Source organism: Paramormyrops kingsleyae, chromosome 17, assembly GCF_048594095.1.
Source record: "Paramormyrops kingsleyae isolate MSU_618 chromosome 17, PKINGS_0.4, whole genome shotgun sequence".
NCBI lineage: Eukaryota > Metazoa > Chordata > Actinopteri > Osteoglossiformes > Mormyridae > Paramormyrops > Paramormyrops kingsleyae.
The window spans coordinates 4,018,418-4,034,129 of record NC_132813.1 but is presented as its reverse complement, the minus strand read 5'-3'; the positions used below and the strand labels follow the sequence as shown (position 1 = coordinate 4,034,129).

The 15,712-nt window shown below is 52.1% G+C and overlaps 3 protein-coding genes across 3 annotated transcripts; 1 reads left to right on the top strand and 2 right to left on the bottom strand.

Moving 5' to 3' along the window:
• Positions 1 to 134: 134 nt before the first annotated feature.
• rpl35a (ribosomal protein L35a) lies at positions 135 to 3,361 on the bottom strand. Its single transcript, XM_023822430.2, has 5 exons — positions 3,283 to 3,361; positions 2,752 to 2,791; positions 1,581 to 1,733; positions 457 to 601; positions 135 to 196 (listed from the first exon to the last, which is right to left on the bottom strand). The coding sequence occupies exons 1-5, from the start codon at positions 3,344 to 3,346 to the stop codon at positions 173 to 175; spliced, it is 426 nt and encodes a 141-aa protein (XP_023678198.2). The 5' UTR covers positions 3,347 to 3,361; the 3' UTR covers positions 135 to 172.
• Positions 3,362 to 3,404: 43 nt separating this feature from the next.
• iqcg (IQ motif containing G) lies at positions 3,405 to 6,824 on the top strand. Its single transcript, XM_023822421.2, has 10 exons — positions 3,405 to 3,672; positions 3,837 to 3,960; positions 4,101 to 4,198; positions 4,322 to 4,450; positions 4,530 to 4,611; positions 4,711 to 4,872; positions 5,074 to 5,148; positions 5,385 to 5,516; positions 5,589 to 5,690; positions 5,806 to 6,824. The coding sequence occupies exons 2-10, from the start codon at positions 3,838 to 3,840 to the stop codon at positions 5,902 to 5,904; spliced, it is 1,002 nt and encodes a 333-aa protein (XP_023678189.2). The 5' UTR covers positions 3,405 to 3,672; position 3,837; the 3' UTR covers positions 5,905 to 6,824.
• Positions 6,825 to 8,015: 1,191 nt separating this feature from the next.
• Positions 8,016 to 15,613, bottom strand: lrch3 (leucine-rich repeats and calponin homology (CH) domain containing 3). The gene is made up of 18 exons (XM_072701171.1): positions 15,285 to 15,613; positions 12,950 to 13,094; positions 12,718 to 12,844; positions 12,491 to 12,596; positions 11,879 to 12,015; positions 11,686 to 11,795; positions 11,103 to 11,196; positions 10,678 to 10,798; positions 10,473 to 10,603; positions 10,182 to 10,319; positions 10,034 to 10,081; positions 9,886 to 9,939; positions 9,665 to 9,698; positions 9,439 to 9,579; positions 9,256 to 9,347; positions 9,035 to 9,172; positions 8,876 to 8,953; positions 8,016 to 8,681 (listed from the first exon to the last, which is right to left on the bottom strand). Exons 1-18 carry the CDS (start codon positions 15,523 to 15,525, stop codon positions 8,487 to 8,489), a joined length of 2,130 nt encoding a protein of 709 aa, XP_072557272.1. The 5' UTR covers positions 15,526 to 15,613; the 3' UTR covers positions 8,016 to 8,486.
• Positions 15,614 to 15,712: the final 99 nt, after the last annotated feature.

The window sequence follows — 15,712 nt, the reverse complement described above, 5'->3', positions numbered from 1 at the left end:
CCCGGTGTGTGTTGATGCGGTTGTCCAGAAGTACACAGGGCTACACTGACATAAAGAATCAGACGTGAAGAGCCATTGAACCAACAGTGACACTCCCCATTCGCCACCCCACTGACTGCACAGGCACACGCTGCTCAGGGATTGGACCACTTTATTGTATGTACACAAAGGCTCACACACGTGATGGATACAGCATCTGGGGGGAAAAAGGGTGAGAGAAAATCTCATTACATTAAGTCACCTGCTAGCACAATGTACACAATGATATTTAGATCTGTGAGCTTCACTTACAAGTAAAAAAAAAAGTTAAACAGCTTCCTAATACAATCTGCCAGGTGTGGGGGGGGGGGGGGTATGAACTCTCTCTCAACCACAAACCTGGTTTTCAGGCCAAAGGAACTGACACTATCCACAGTTAAAGCTGCTCACACTGAAGAAACAGCAGCCAACACTCACCACTCGTACTCTGTGCCCGATGGCTTTGGCGGGCAGGTTGTTCTTGAACTTGGCACGCACCATGCCACTGCTGCCATGGGCACGTGTGATCTTGCCCCAGATGACCCTGGTCTTGTTGGGCTGGCCACCAGGGGTCATTGTGTTCCTGCGGGACAGAATGAGAAACCCCAATCTCAGCAGAGCTGGCAAGTAAACAGCGGCCACATCAGGCGCGGAAGACTGCAGCAAGATGGAAACCACAAACACGGTATGTAATTCTCTGGACTAGAGATCACTGACAACATCTCTATCGTCTATAAGGTGAAATCAGCTGTTCACACAGGACAGCTTATATACTTTACACAAAAGTCAAAAGTACCATATTTACTGGTGACATTGGCATGTGCTGCAAGGGAAATTAACCCTAGAATAGTGACAAAAAAAAGAGAGAGAGAGACCAGCTATACCAGTGGCTTTTGGAGCCGGGACTGAACTGGGCTCAGTGAGAACACTCCCAACTTGAATATTAACCTCATTCGCACCAGGAAACACTGCAAGCCATCAAAAGGACCAAGGGGGGAGCAGACAGAACTACAGCTCCAATGATATTCAACTAAACCCGGCTCACCACCATTCAGGACCATTTACAGAACACCAGAATGGAGCGGACATATCATTCCTTTTGGGATAAATGCATCCTAACGATCAAGAGGCCTCAGCCTAGTTCATACTCCACCTGTCAGCATGCTGTTACACTCCACACACAGTATGCATCGTGAAAAATTTCTTCATCAGGATTGTCCGCGCTTGCAGCCCAGATTTTGGGCCTAGCATACTTGCACATCAATGAAATATCTAAGGAATTGATAGTGCGTTGCTAGGCATTTCGGCAGGTGGAATGTGCCAGTCCGGTGGAATCTAACTGCTGTACGCATGTGCCAAGTATGTCCCTATGCATACACAGACAATGCCCCATAATGTATGTACACATACGTGGGAGCATACACTAGGCATTATAGGACCATCACTGCCTGTCATACATTCACCCGCTAATCAGGGCACTTACCAGCACCACCAGAGATTGTGGCACCGAAACACCAACCTCCTCACTGAGCACCGAGTAAGACCACCCAGTCCAGACTTACTTCTTAGCCTTGTAGACGTAGGCACAGCGCTTGCCCAGGTAGAAGTCCGTCTCTTCGCGCGTGTAGACTCCTTCCACCTTCAGCAGAGCCGTGTGCTCACGCTGGTTCCTCAGACCACGCTTGTAGCCTGTGAAGATGGCCTTGCTCCATAGTCTGGAAAGAACGGGAACATGTCGAGGTATGTCATCTTGAGTGTCACCTACACGCAAGTAAAGGTTGTGAAATTCTGGGAATTTTCAAAGTTAGAAATGGGAATTAGCAGGAAAATTGCAGGTTAAGCCTGTAACAGACAACGTAAATGTAGTTGGGGGAAAAAGTCTTGATGGAACTAATAGTGATATCGTTGTGTTACCAAGTGCTTGTATATAACTGTGTGGAAAAACAACCCCAAAATAAGCATTCGCATCAAAACGCACTGCCTATAAGTTATATTCCACGTAGTATTATTCATAGTTTGCTTGCTTTGCTGTATCTGACAGCTTGCATGGAGTTCCAAATTTCCAAAATTCCCCAGCTTAACTTCCAAAGATACGTTTCTGGAAAGTTTCCAGAATTTTTCTGCCGCTTTGCAACCCTACATGCAAGCATATAACGGAAAGCTTCATGCTTTCAGGACCACAGTGCAACATACGACAAGGACAGAGACTATGCATGCACAGCACCATGCAGTACAAATAGCCTGAAAGGGCAACTAATACATCCAGCATGAACTGTAACAGAAACAAACGATTCTGTAACGGAATCTGACATTTAATACACAGAATGGTTAGTATGTATACATTCCCAAACAGTGGACCTTAACTATGAAACAGCGAAAGGGGTTTATTTACGTTTATGAACACCTTACCAGGCACTGGAAACCCATTGTAAACAAAATAAATTTTCAAATATACGCATTAGACTCCCGCTACAAAAATCCTCAAGAGCTGTCAGAACATTCACAGCAATTACGATGGGGTTGCAATGGCGCTGCCGCTCCCAGACACGTGTGACAGGGACAGGGGCTAGAAACATCACCAGCACCCTCTGACTGGGTCACTATACACGCAGCTGATGTGCCGGCACATCCACACCGAACCCGAACCGTGGTCGCGGTCACGAGGGGGAAGAAGCCGAAGCGTACGAACTGCTAATACGACGATACGGGTCGGGGGGACAGTGACCTACTTACCTTCCCGGCATTATGATCGTCAGGCGTCCGGCTTTGTAACCTCGAAGGAAAAGAGAGAATAGTTAGGAAGGATCAGCATGATGTAGAGGCTACGGAGCGTCCAAACGAGCCGCTCTTCCCTTAACGTTAACGCTCAGACGGCCATTTTGTACCATTAGCTACAGAGCCAGTTGGTTATAAACTAACCCATGGCGCTGAGGTATTCTTTACGGAAAACTCTACACCTCAAAGCCACATACGGTATTACACGGGCCACCTTAATCGAAACCTATTTATTCAAAACTGCATTAACAGTTAGTACTAAAGTAGGAGTTAATGTGAACAGCCGGTATGCTGGCGGCTCACGGTTGGCTGAAACAGAACAGCCAACATCCACTAAATATCTTTGTCATCCTAGTATCTTCTATAAACACATCGCAGAAAATATTAAGTGGAGAGTGTATTCTGTGTGAACCAATAAAAATCACATCCCAAATTCATGTAACAAACATTGAAAAACCTATTGACATTTGGGTTGTTTTCGTCTCTCACCTGCACAGATGTAAAAAATGGAGGAAAAGGGTAAGCCCAGGGCATGCTGGGAAATTAATGCCATGTGTGACCAAAGCGGCGCCTGATTAAAAATATTTTATTTATTTCGGAACATGCATGTATATTTTACATTCATGACACAATGTAAATAACATTGTGTTTATCGTGCTTTGTCCTGTTAGCCATTTTTAAATAATATGATGCCAGTGTTATTCTCATCTAATATCTAACCATGAGATCAAAATACTACAAATTGACTTTTTATTTATTATTCATGTAATTGATTTTCATTTATTTTGTACAATTTAATTTAATGGAAAGGTCTGTTATTTGCGCTACCTTGTTGCCATGGTTACGAAAGTTTACACAAGCTGTAAACTAACGAGCAAGGTAAGCGGCATGTGTGGTTATAATTGCTTTCCGCAGCTTTAGTGTGCTTCGGACTTGGACAATGTAATAAAGATAATGGAAGATCTATTTCCATAGAGTAGGTGCAAGAAAGCTAGCGTGTCCTGCTAAGTATATTTTTCTCCGTTTTGCGGGTACACCGGCAGGATGGCGTCGCCTTTCAAGGCGGTAGAGCTGCTGAGGATAACCACGGTACTGGAGGACTGTGCTGATCAGCTGGTCATCCTGGGAAACCTCATGCGGGCCCGACGGGGTTGTTCTGCGGAAGAGGTGCCGAGCTATTTTGCCTGGTCGTCCTGTGACGTTTATGCGTTACACTGTTATATCTGCCCCCCTCTGCATCGTTGAAACGTATTGCCTATATTCTGGTTTTTGATTCGTGCGTCTTGCCTGCTCTCTCGGTCTGTCAGGCTGCCACAGCAGACTTAGGGGATGTGCCACATAGGTCTCAGAGAGAGTTGGGAAGTCCCGTCTTACCTGCTTACCTGTCCAAGGTGCAGCAAAACAGGTGGGTACAGGCACACTTTCTCATGCATGCATACTCAGCAACATGCTACCAGCACCAAGCAGCATAAAAACACACACAGCTGGTTCTCTCTGAGAGATTGCAGATTTTCTATGGACTTCTCAGGGACTTTGTGGATCAAGCAATCACAGCCTTGTTGGAAGAGCTACAGGCAACTGGGACATTCAACAGTCTGCTGTGCATCATAGACGAAGAAGAGAGGCGGAAGAGCCAACTACAAGACATCGTCCTGAAGTTAGAGCCTTACTATACGGTAACGGGCTAAGTATGCTGGTGGCACATAACTGTGCACAAACTGTACTGTGTGTGGCAGGGAGGAGGAGGCCAAAAGCAAGACCAAGGTCCTGCAGAGACAACTGCAAGATATCCGAAAGGAAAACGCCCTGAAACTACAGGTAAAGAAGGCCACCACATTCATCGCTGGCAGGGTTGAACGGGGTCGGTGGGGGAGCAGGTGCCAGGCTTCCTTTGCACACATAGCATTCTGTCTCCAGGACCGAGATTGTTTCATAGCTCACCTGAAAGACCAGCTACAGGAGACGAAAGCCAGGACAGCGCTGGAGAAGAGCTACGTGACAAAGTGTTCCAAGCTGCTGGTCTACCAGGAGCAGAAGCTCAATGCATCCTCTGAGAAGCAGCTGCTGGAGATGATACAGGTGCGTCTGTTCACACATCAGTGCCAGTGTTGAGTGGCTGTAGACCTTTGGAAATCTGATGCTCATGAATCACAGCCCAGGTTATGCAGACTTGACCAAAAGGAGAACGGTCTGGGAGCCTGGGTCTCTCATACCAGGGCACAGATAGCAGACATCCTCTGTAGGTTTACGAAGAGCTTTATTTTCTGCTTTTGCTCCCAGCTATTTCACGACAGGATGGACGAGGAAAAACGAGCTCATGCTGAGATGGAAGGATTCCTTAAGAGGCACCAGGCAGTATGAAGCTGAAGCTGAGGGAACCTGGGGTTTGACTGGCTTTCAGTGTGCAGACACTGTGTGATGGAGTATAACTGTAATAATGTGAATTGTAATCCTGCATACTGTTTTGTATGAATAATAATGGATCGCCACACACTTTTATGTGCCTTTTATATATATATGCTACATATTAGAAGAATTAGTTGCCTGATTAGTATGCTGTGCATGAGAATGTGTGACCGGATTTCCCCAAGCGCCTGGAGGAGAAGCTGGAGATGTGGATGGAGCAATATGAGAAGGATATGGAGGAGAAGCAGCAGGAGATCAGCACCCTCAGGAATGCCAGGGCCAGCAACCTCCTGCAGCTGCAGGAACTGGCCAGGAAGGTAAGTCCGCCGGGCCCACTGCCTGCTCCTCTCCCGCCTCAGAGATCTGACCAGGCTGCCGCTGTGTTCCAGTACCAGCACAGCGAGCAGGTGGTGAAGGAGGACCGTGTCCAGAAGCTACTCCTGCGCCAGCAGCTGGAGATGGATCGGAACCAGAGGAACGCTGCCCTTAAGGTCTGCTAGGGAGCTGTATGATGTGTGTGTCTGTGCCCTTTCCATGAAAGTGCTGCTGCTTGTATACTAGGTCTCAGGATCCCTCCTCTGTTCTCTTATGCGTCCCCCCCCCCAGATCCAGTCGTGGTGGAGAGGCACTCTGGTCCGCCGGCAGATGGGCCCCCACAGGAAGGGAAAGAAGACGACGACAGCGGCAAAGAAGAAGAAAAAGTAAATAAGGGGAACTGTAACGGCCACCATGTGACCATCTGATCAAATGTTCACGTGACCTAAACATAGCACCAGTTTGAAGTGTTGAAGTGGGGGCAGGGGTTTAAAAAACACAGACTCAGGCTGAATAAAATTCATTTATTTATGCTCTTAAAGTAACCAAATACCCGCTAGAAGTACTGTCAGCTTTTCGTTTGAGTCCAAACTACGCCGTTTTCTGATATTCATATGACCTATAAAGAGGAAATTCATAAAAAGAGGCTCGATGAGGACTTGTGATCATAAACGTACGGAATGTACTAGAGTCACTGTGGTGGCCAGCCCTGTCCTCGGGGGAGGAAAACACTGCACAAGGACAGCTATGTCACAGTCCGTGTCAGCAGACAATAAAGAGGCGGCCGAATCAAATGCGACTCCCTGCTCCGATTGTTACGGTGCACATGACGCGTCAGACAGGTCACGACACCGCACGGCTGTTCCGCTCGTTTGCATCATCTGGGAGGGAACAAACCTCACCTGATTTTTCAACCTTAACTGGAGTCACGTCACGCCCTGGGAGGGTGCGTGACACCGAGATCAGCTACAGTACTGCTAGGAATGTCGCTCACCCACAGGAACGTGTGGAGGAACAGCGCATCAAAATGATAAAAGCAGGCAGGAGTCCGTGCAGCCGGGCCAAACTCAAGCTCACCTGGACGGGTCCGACTGGACCAGACCTCTTTCATTAAATATGTCAGGAAAAGAAAAAAATAATCTGTACAGTAGTGTTTGTCTTGACTAAATTTAATAATAGCAAAACTACTCGTGTCTGACTTACCCAGAGAGTCTGGCCTGCGCTCCAATGGAAGGACGGACACATTAAGAAATATAAAAATCGTAGTGTGCTTGATTAGACTTTTCCAGAAGAAAACATCCCCAAGTGCTTTCCTAATTTCACCTTTAGGGTACACTACTAAACCGTACTGCAGTATTTTGCATACCTTAAAAAAATACAACTGTTACATGTATTTCATTTCATATATCATACTAAATGTAATACATATGACAGTTTCAGCTGCTGATCAGGAGGACCAAACTACCCTGCGTTTGGCTCCACCTCATGGCCATGTACGGGACTGCAACTCCTCACACGTCAGTGTAAAAGCAGAGTGTGGGTGCCCCTTGTTAGACCCACGATTGTGCCCTATAGCTCACTGCATACCTCAAAATATGCTGCGGGAATCGTGACAAAAGGTGGACAAGCATCACATCCCACACGGACCATGCAGACAACAACAGTTACTGCACAGCCAATGATCCCTTAAAGGGATCTGACCCAAAAAGAGAATAATAAAAAGACCTATCTATGAATCATAATGATTTAACGTTTGTTTTAAAAGTAAGTTAATGAGGTTTTTATAAACATCTCACCCTAGTCCTCTTGACTGGTTTTAAACAGTTTGTGTCAGTCAGTTGCAAAAGCTGCTGTGACAGGTCGATTCTGCCCCCCCCAGGAAGCTGATTGGAGGTTGCATCCCGCTGGCATTAAAGCTCCGCCTTTCCCCAGGTCACATGGTGCTCCACCACCTCTTGCGGTCACAAAAGTAAAGAGTTTTGGATGGGAGGGTGGGTTTCCTGCAACAATCCATCCAAGCATCAGTCCTACATGGTGACCGCAGCAGTCGGAGAGGTGGGGGGGTGCTTTGGGGGGGCTAGTTCCAGCAGAGCCTGCACTGTGCCTGCTACCTGGGGCAGCCCACTCTCTTCCAGAATGTGCAGGGGCAGGCAGAGTGATGCCTGATGGGAAACAGGCATGTCCATGGCCATGGTGGGGGGGGGGGGGGGGATGAAACACAAACACATCAGTGGATGATGGAATGGAAACAAGATCATAACGAAATGAACACACCTCAACAAAAAAACAAGAATACAAAATAAATTCAATATGGCAGGTGTCACAGAAGCGGGGGGGGGGGGGGGCATTCTGAGTGGGAGACACACCAACCACAACCAACAGCAAGATGGATGGAGAGAATTCAGCCAATCAGGTTCCACAACGGGCAGGCAGCGCTGCAGCGTGACAGGTTACACGGCATGCGAGTGTGTGTGCGTTCAGCAAAGCAAGACAGCGAGACGAACAGTCTGACTTTTATTAGGAAAGTGTGTAACTGCAACAAGCGTGTCAGTCAACGAACCAGGAAATTAAGTGCACTGCTGGGAAACAGGAGGTAGAGTCTAAATCGGGGCCATTTCTCTGTTCCTGAGCACCTGAGGGCATCCGGGTGATTTTTTAAATAAAGTAAAGGTGTACACCCATAACCAATGGTGGGGCTAGATGCTGATTACTGCTCTTCACTGCGTTTGGGATGTTACACACCTACATGTGCTTAGCTGGACAAAGGCACACTGAAACGTCACTGATTTCAGGCACGAAGGAGACATACGTCTTTTTCCGACAAAGTCCATTTTCTCACGTCCCCTGCTCCCGCATAAATTTCACAGAAGACGTACCAGATGAGCGCACACCAATTTGTGGGCGTCTTTGGAGAAACCGCAGCGTGCCAGAGAGTGCTAATGGCCATGCACAGCCAGCCCAGGTGTGGCAGTTCAGAGGCAAGGCAGCAGGTGGCAGTAGAGAGCACACAGCACTGACATGACGGACAGGTAGAAAAGTGCAAAGCCAGCCAGGTGTGCCGGCGGGGCAGAGCGGAGTGGGGGACCAAGTGAGAGCAAGGCCTTCACTGTGGCATACACGCCCAGCCCCCGTGCGCCCAAAACATCCCCCACGGAACACAGGTGCTCCTTCCACAGGTAGGTATGAGACAGGATTTATGACGGGGGTGCAGGAAGGGCAGGAAGAGGAAACAGAGTAAACAGAAGCGGGTGGTTAGAGAAAAGAGACAAAGGGAAGAGAAGAACAGGCTCGTTAGCAGCAGAACATGGCTGTTAGCTGTACGAGCTACAGGTCACCTGACCTGGGCTGACGGCAGCCTCACCTGGGGGACGCCCATCCTGCGGCAAGCCTCCAGGAAGTTCTCCACGTTCCGCCGGCACTTGGCCATGGTCAGTTTGGGCTGTGAACCGAGAGTGCCGGCAGGGTGAGATGGGGTGTGCGCGCACACTCGCAGATAGACACCCAGACACAGGACACTCACCACAGCAGGCGAAGGCACGTGGATGCTGGGCACGGATCGCGGCCGCACGTGATTGGCCAGATGGCACAGCACGACGCCGTCAGTCAAGGCAGCGCCCAGGTCGCTCGGTAGCGACACCTTGAGGCGAGTCTCGATATTCTGTGGGTTAGAGCACCAGGGTCAAACAGGGGTGAGCGAGACCGCAGAGCTGGTGAGTCACGGTGGCAGTGCGCCGGTCTTGCCTTGCGTAGCTGCTCCACCGACTCCAGTTCTTCTCCTACGGGACCGGAGGGCGACTGTGGGACGGGCTCCAGAGAATGAGGAGCCCCCTGATCTAATGGGGGGAGGAAGCCAAGCAGATGGGTGTCACACGACGAGCGTGCTGCGGGTCAGCCGGAGAGCGAGGCGGCTCGCTCAGCACTCACCTCTCCTCCGCTCCTCTCTCTGGCTCAAGCGGAAGAGGAAGCTCTCGGGCCGGGAGGTAGGGCCTCGGTGGGGGGGGGGGGCCAGGGGGCCCCGGTGGGAGGGCGAGGTGACAGGGCCGGCATAGGAGGACGACTGGTAAGCTGGGGGGGGTGGGGCAGAAATATTAAGGCCTGCCCTGTGATTAAAAACATAACAAGGTGTTACGGGGTCAGAGGTCACGCTCACCTGGAGGAGACAGAGGGGACCGGTCTTCACCCAGCTAACGAGAAGCAGGAGGGGAAATTGAGGAACAGAATTAATGAAACAAGTGATATGGCAACATGATGGGAAAGAGACGTGGCTAGCAGGGGATGGTGACTGCTGCGGAGGGCAGCCAGCAGAGACGGCCAACGAGATCAAACCGGGGCATCGGGGGGGGGGGGGGCAGATGGCTCAGGGCCTCTTACCACGAAAAGCGCCGAGTCGTCCGTGTGCGTGGAGCGCCGGGAGGGGCACATGTTCTGCGGGACATGGGGAACGAGCACACGTGTGAGCTGGGAAAACACGCCTGAGTGTGGGGGTGAAGATCGGGGGCGGGGGGGGGGGGCGGCTCACCTCATAGTCTGTGGGGCTCGACTTGCTGGGACTCAGTGCTGCTTTGTGCTGGGGAGGGAAACAGATCAGTGATGAACTTGGGCCCCTGTGAAAGCCGAGCGGCCGACGCCCTCCCATCGCGGTTTGCGTCCCCGCAGACGTTGCCGACCTTGGCGTAGCTCAACGGCGCCTCCCTCTGAGCGCAGCGTTTGTGTCTCTCCTCCTCGTAGCGCTGGGCGGCCAGCTGGGCTTCCCTCCTCACGCGCTCCACGGTGACCCCCGACGCCGCAGCGTCGCATGCGCCCGTCTGCATCGCAACGAGGACAGCGAGACGCCTCAGACGGGTGGCGCGTGGGGGCGGGGTGGCGGGTCCAGAGAGGCAGGGGTACTCAGGGGCGGGGTGGCGGGGCCAGAGAGGCAGGGGTACTCAAACACACAAACGGCTCAGGGGAACACTGACCTCCCGGGTGATGCGCCGCTCAATGTAGGCCATGAACTGAGAGCTCAGGCTGAGAGACCCCCGATGACCAGGCTCCTCCTCCTCCCCCCCACAGCTGTCGATGTAGTCTATCTGCTCTAGCTCAGACTCCACTACGAATGAACAAGAGAGGAGTATGAGGGAGGGAAGGAGGGAGGGAGAGTGCCGGTAGAGGAGAGGCACTCACGAGAGCCGTTAGTCACTGGGGGTCCGCAGCGGCCCTCCTCTCTCTCCCGCTCTCTGCGATGACGCTGCTGTTTGGTGATCTCAGCTACGCGCAGGGGCAGGTCGGCCAGCTCCTCTGCAGGCTAGGGAGGAGGGTGATACAGAGTGAGAACACACTCCAGCAGCGGAGGGGGGGGAGTGCCACAGCAGCACTCATGGGAGTTTTACTTACACAAAAATGGAGCCAATCAGATTGTAGAAGAGGTGGGCCCAAGCAACTAGAGGAAGTGGGACCATGACATCTGACTGGTTGGTCCCATTTCCTCTCGTTGCCTTGACCCACCTCCTTTACAATCTAATTGGTTGTCTCTCTGAACCAATCATTTTTCCTTCTGCCCTCACAACATTGTTTTGTGCATGTAAAATTCCCATGAGCGTGGCTCTTACCTCATTACCGGACCACCGCCTGTAGCCACTGTCCACGCTGTTGAAGCCAGAGTCCAGGGCCCCGTACGGCCGGCCGGAGAAGATCTCCTCAGCACTGCGGGGAAAAACAGGCAGTGAGTCGCGGCACAAGCAGATAACTGATAAGAGACAAGGAGAAGAGCCAGGCAGGGGCTGGGGCCGGTTGCTGAAAGTATTAGATGAGATAAACACAGGGAAATAGTTCTGGCCATCACTCAGATTTACACACTGCCAACGAGACACTCCCCTCAGTGAGGTAAAGACCTGTAATACAGTGCGAGTCTCAGGCAGTCAGAGACAGCATTTAAATAATCATCATGCTGGTGTAAAACTATGAAGCAGTTTTCTTCTAGCATCCAACAAAACATCAGTGACTTTTTGGAGAACAGAAGAAATTCCTCTCAGTTTTTACTGTTTTACTCTTAATTTGCTTATTTTCTCATGTCACGTTGTGTTTTTTTGTTCCAGCACTTCCTTTGACTGCATAAGACTTTCACAAAGTACGGTACACAGTAATCAATCCCCGAGCCGGAAGTATCGGTCCCATCTGAGCGAGGAGCCTCACCAAGAGCCGAAGGGCAGCGTCCTCCTCTCATACTCTGGCAGCTCTGGTGCAGTCTTACATGCCTCCATGTTCAGGTATTTGAAGATATGGATCTTGCCCTTAATGCAGATCTGAGACACAAACAAACAGGAAGCTCGTCACGGCGGTACAGTGACACCCCCCAGGCCCCGCTGGTGGAGGGACTTGGTCTCACCTGCGCTGGTGGGCTCTGCAGGGGGTTGTTGTCCAGCACAATGCTTTGCAGGTGACGCAGGTTGCGGTAGCACACAGGGATGGTCGTCACCTTGTTACACGACAGGTCCAGGCGCACCAGCGGCAGCTCTGCTAGCTCTGTGTGCAAGGACATCACGGCCAGTATTAAAGGGGGGCGGGGTCAGGACAGGCAGCTGGGCAGGGCCACAGCAGAGGGTGGGTGGGGTCAGGACAGGCAGCTGGGCAGGGCCACAGCAGAGAGTGGGCGGGGTCAGGACAGGCAGCTGGGCAGGGCCACAGCAGAGGGTGGGCGGGGTCAGGAAAGGCAGCAGGGCAGGGCCACAGCAGAGAGTGGGCGGGGTCAGGACAGGCAGCTGGGCAGGGCCACAGCAGAGAGTGGGCGGGGTTAGGACAGGCAGCTGGGCAGGGCCACAGCAGAGGGTGGGCGGGGCCACAGCAGAGGGTGGGCGGGGCCACAGCAGAGGGTGGGCGGGGCCACAGCAGAGGGTGGGCGGGGCCACAGCAGAGGGTGGGCGGGGCCACAGCAGAGGGTGGGCGGGGCCACAGCAGAGGGTGGGCGGGGGCAGGGCTGAAAGTCCCGGGCAGGTGGTACCTGGCGGCAGCCGCACTAGGTGGTTCCTCCGGATATTGAGGTCCCGCAGAGTCTCCAGCTGGCCAATCTGTGGCGGCAGCACCTGGATCTCATTGCAGCTGACATCCTGGGAGGAGCATCACCACAGCGAAAGCATTTTAATTGTTTTCAAAAGATAAGGCAACATGTAAAGTCCACACTTCCGCATACGTGAAGGACACCGCGAGCCACGCCGCATGGTAGCTCACCAGCTCCGTCAGCTGCCGCAGCTGGCCCAGCTCCTCGGGGAGAGACAGCAGCTTGTTGTTGCAGGCTATCAGAACCTTGAGGGGAAGGCTACAGATGGGCCCGGGTAGTGTGGACAGCTGGTTCCGGCTGGCGGGAGCGATGAGACACACACACTCAGATATAAGTGACTGGGAAGATACTGACTCTGCCGCTGCCCAGTTGCCGGGTGTCTGCACTCGGTGTGTTCATCACCTGATGTTGAGGTGCGTCAGTGCCTGCAGGTTCACCAGGCTCTCCGGCAGTGAGCGCAGACAGTTCTGGTAGAGGTTCAGGCTCTCCAGAGAGACCAGCATACACATCTCCACTGGGAGTTCGGGAAGCCGATTCCGGGACAGGTCTGCACTCGCACAGGGAGGGCAAGCGAGGATCACAAACAGGAAAACCCACGTATCTAATGACACGGCCGTTTAGAAACAAAGTGCTATTAAACACACACATACACGCCTACATAAGGACGGCACATACACCACAACGGCTGCGAACGACTAACTGTACAAGTCAGTCACCACCTCACCATGGCAGGTGTGTAGAGCTCATTGTGAAGATTGAGGCTCCACTGGAGGATGCCATCATCATGCCACAATGTGTCACATAATATGCCATGCAAGGCACCACATGGCATATGAACCTGCCGGGGGGGGGGGTACTGGCACATACAGGTGCAATAGGACTTATCCAAGGCACAGCAGGGAGTAATAAGCTATCACAGCTGCCATTTAGCCTTCACCCCCCGCCAAAGAGACACACGTCCCTCAGGTTCTGCAAGCAGCTCGTTAAGTACCGGGTGTAGAGCGGCAGGTGTCTGGTTCTTCTGAGAAGACCCAGCTGTCCAGACCACAGTGGCTGCCAAGGCCTCAGATGCCTCTCGTACTCTGCAGCTGTGAACTGGGGGTCAGGGATACAGGAAGCCTGAGCTCAAAGCCATCCACTTCCTCACCAATAACATACAGGCAGCGTGCCTACAGGCAGGACCTTGGCTGGGGGGGGGGCGTCAGAGAGTTCCTCATTTATCCAGCACAATCTAATCAAACGAGATCTAGAGGATTGCCGGGCATGCACTAACTCCTTCCAGTGCACAGACTGCTATGGAGATAGTCACACAAATGCAGACCCGCAGCCAGCAGAAACTCATTCAGGAAGAGAATGTACCTCTATGCTCAATGGACAGACCTCCCCACAGCACAAACCACACAGTCTGCCTTAAGCCTTGTACATTCCTGACACACCAATCTGCCTAACCCTACCCCACGTCCCCTGCTCCCCCCCACCCAGCTGCCTGTCACACTAGCAATTACCTTCACCAGACCTTCTTAAACTCATCATTAGCTTCATCTGATCCCATGAACATACAGTCACGTCTCCCCCTGTGCAGCCTCGATCGCCTTTCTGGGGTCTCTCCCCAGTTCTCTGCCACTTGATAGGGTGTCCGTGACAACATCCTACCTGCTTTGCTCGCTCACTCTCTCCCCCACCCTCCATCACAGCCTCCCTTTCTGACAGTCCATTTGCCAATTTCACCTCTGCCGCTTTTCCTTCCTCCGAATGACCCCCGCATTTTCTAACTTCGCCTTCCCTGGACACATAAGGTGATGGTCCATTCCTTGTTTCCACAGGGGTCCTCTAACTCCAACACTCACGGATCAGCTGCTCAGTGAAGATGTAGCTCACACAAGAAACAGCATATGAAAAGGGGCATGAATCATCATGACTTTCTTAAGTACTTAGAAATTAGTTTAGAAAGGATGACACTTGGAATAACATTCAGTGAAAGTATCTAATGAAATAAACGAACCCAGAGAATAGCAGCACAAACCTTTATAATGTCACCAAACATGCATTAAGTACAGACGTCAGTGTACAGTCAATTGCATCTTCCTCCTGCTCTTGTATGTGTGAGCCCAGCTGGCTCTCAACTATATACAGAAATCAGCATGGGTGACGGGTTTATGATGAGCGTGTCGAAACCGCGACAATGAATGTGTGAGCGTCTGAAATAGAGAGGGAGGAGAGACCGCGAAGGGAGCAGGAATGCACGACAGCCCAGCCCTTATCTCCCTAAGATCGGCCATCATCTCCACAACAAAGAGGAACAGTACACCATAAAAAACCTCAAACCGAAACCGGCTGAGGTGTACGGGGTCGGCCGCGGCAGGGTAGCTTGCTGGTGTGAAACGTGAAGCCGTTTTAATCAGCACGCCTATCTGTCCCCGACTTATGCAGACGTTTCCCGCGGTATTTATACGCGACACCAGCGGCACCGTCGCATGCTGCCACCTCAACGACAACCGTAGGGTTTCTCCGGACAGGAACACGGATTTCTCGCCCCCCTAACACAGCCCCCAGTCACGGGCCTCGTATTTCCAGGTGAAGCCTGGCAGCCTCCCAGAAGGGCCTCCTTCCCTAACACGTAAACAGCTGTGCCTCACACGCCCCTGTTTATTCCCGGTCGCTCCATGGTCCAGTAAAGTCCCCTCCTTTTCCCGGGATCGCCCTGACTACACGACGCCCCTTTCCCGGCCCCGCTCACCGGCTCGCGTAGTGTCCGTAAGGTCGTGGTTTGAAGCGCTCTTCGGAAACTCCTTCAGTTTCCTGCCGCTGAGGTTAAGGTAGCCGTTAGCCGCCGCTTCCTCCAAGGCCCTGTCTAGAGACCGGTTCCAAGAGGTGACGCCCGCCGCCCCTACTCCATTACCGGGCGCGCCGGCCGCTCCGGCGCCGACTGGGAAAGTGGGTCCGGGACTGTCTACAGACAGTAACAACGCAGCCGCCATTACAGCTAACTCCCACCGTCTTGGTCCTAGGCGTAGTGGACCGACCAGCTGTGCGCATGCGCAGCCAGCGAGGGCTGCCCGCAATGACAGGCAAGGGAGAGGCCGGACGGAATCTGAGCGTGCGCAGTGCGGAAGGGTGACGCCAGTCGGCAAAACAAACCGAGCGCGTGCCATGTCATGATGTTGT

Coding starts and splice junctions, on each gene's coding strand:
- iqcg (XM_023822421.2), top strand. CDS start 3,838: ATGGCGTCGCCTTTCAAGGCGGTAGAGCTGCTGAGGATAACCACGGTA. Junction 4,873..5,073: donor AGCTGCTGGAGATGATACAG/GTGCGTCTGTTC, acceptor TTTTGCTCCCAG/CTATTTCACGACAGGATGGA. Junction 5,149..5,384: donor TCCTTAAGAGGCACCAGGCA/GTATGAAGCTGA, acceptor GATTTCCCCAAG/CGCCTGGAGGAGAAGCTGGA.
- lrch3 (XM_072701171.1), bottom strand. CDS start 15,525: ATGGCGGCTGCGTTGTTACTGTCTGTAGACAGTCCCGGACCCACTTTC. Junction 8,954..9,034: donor ACGTGCCTTCGCCTGCTGTG/GTGAGTGTCCTG, acceptor CTCGGTTCACAG/CCCAAACTGACCATGGCCAA. Junction 8,682..8,875: donor GCAGGATGGGCGTCCCCCAG/GTGAGGCTGCCG, acceptor TACCTGTGGAAG/GAGCACCTGTGTTCCGTGGG.
- rpl35a (XM_023822430.2), bottom strand. CDS start 3,346: ATGGCATTAATTTCCCAGCATGCCCTGGGCTTACCCTTTTCCTCCATT. Junction 2,792..3,282: donor CATTTTTTACATCTGTGCAG/GTGAGAGACGAA, acceptor TTTTCCTTCGAG/GTTACAAAGCCGGACGCCTG. Junction 197..456: donor TCGGGCACAGAGTACGAGTG/GTGAGTGTTGGC, acceptor TTTTCCCCCCAG/ATGCTGTATCCATCACGTGT.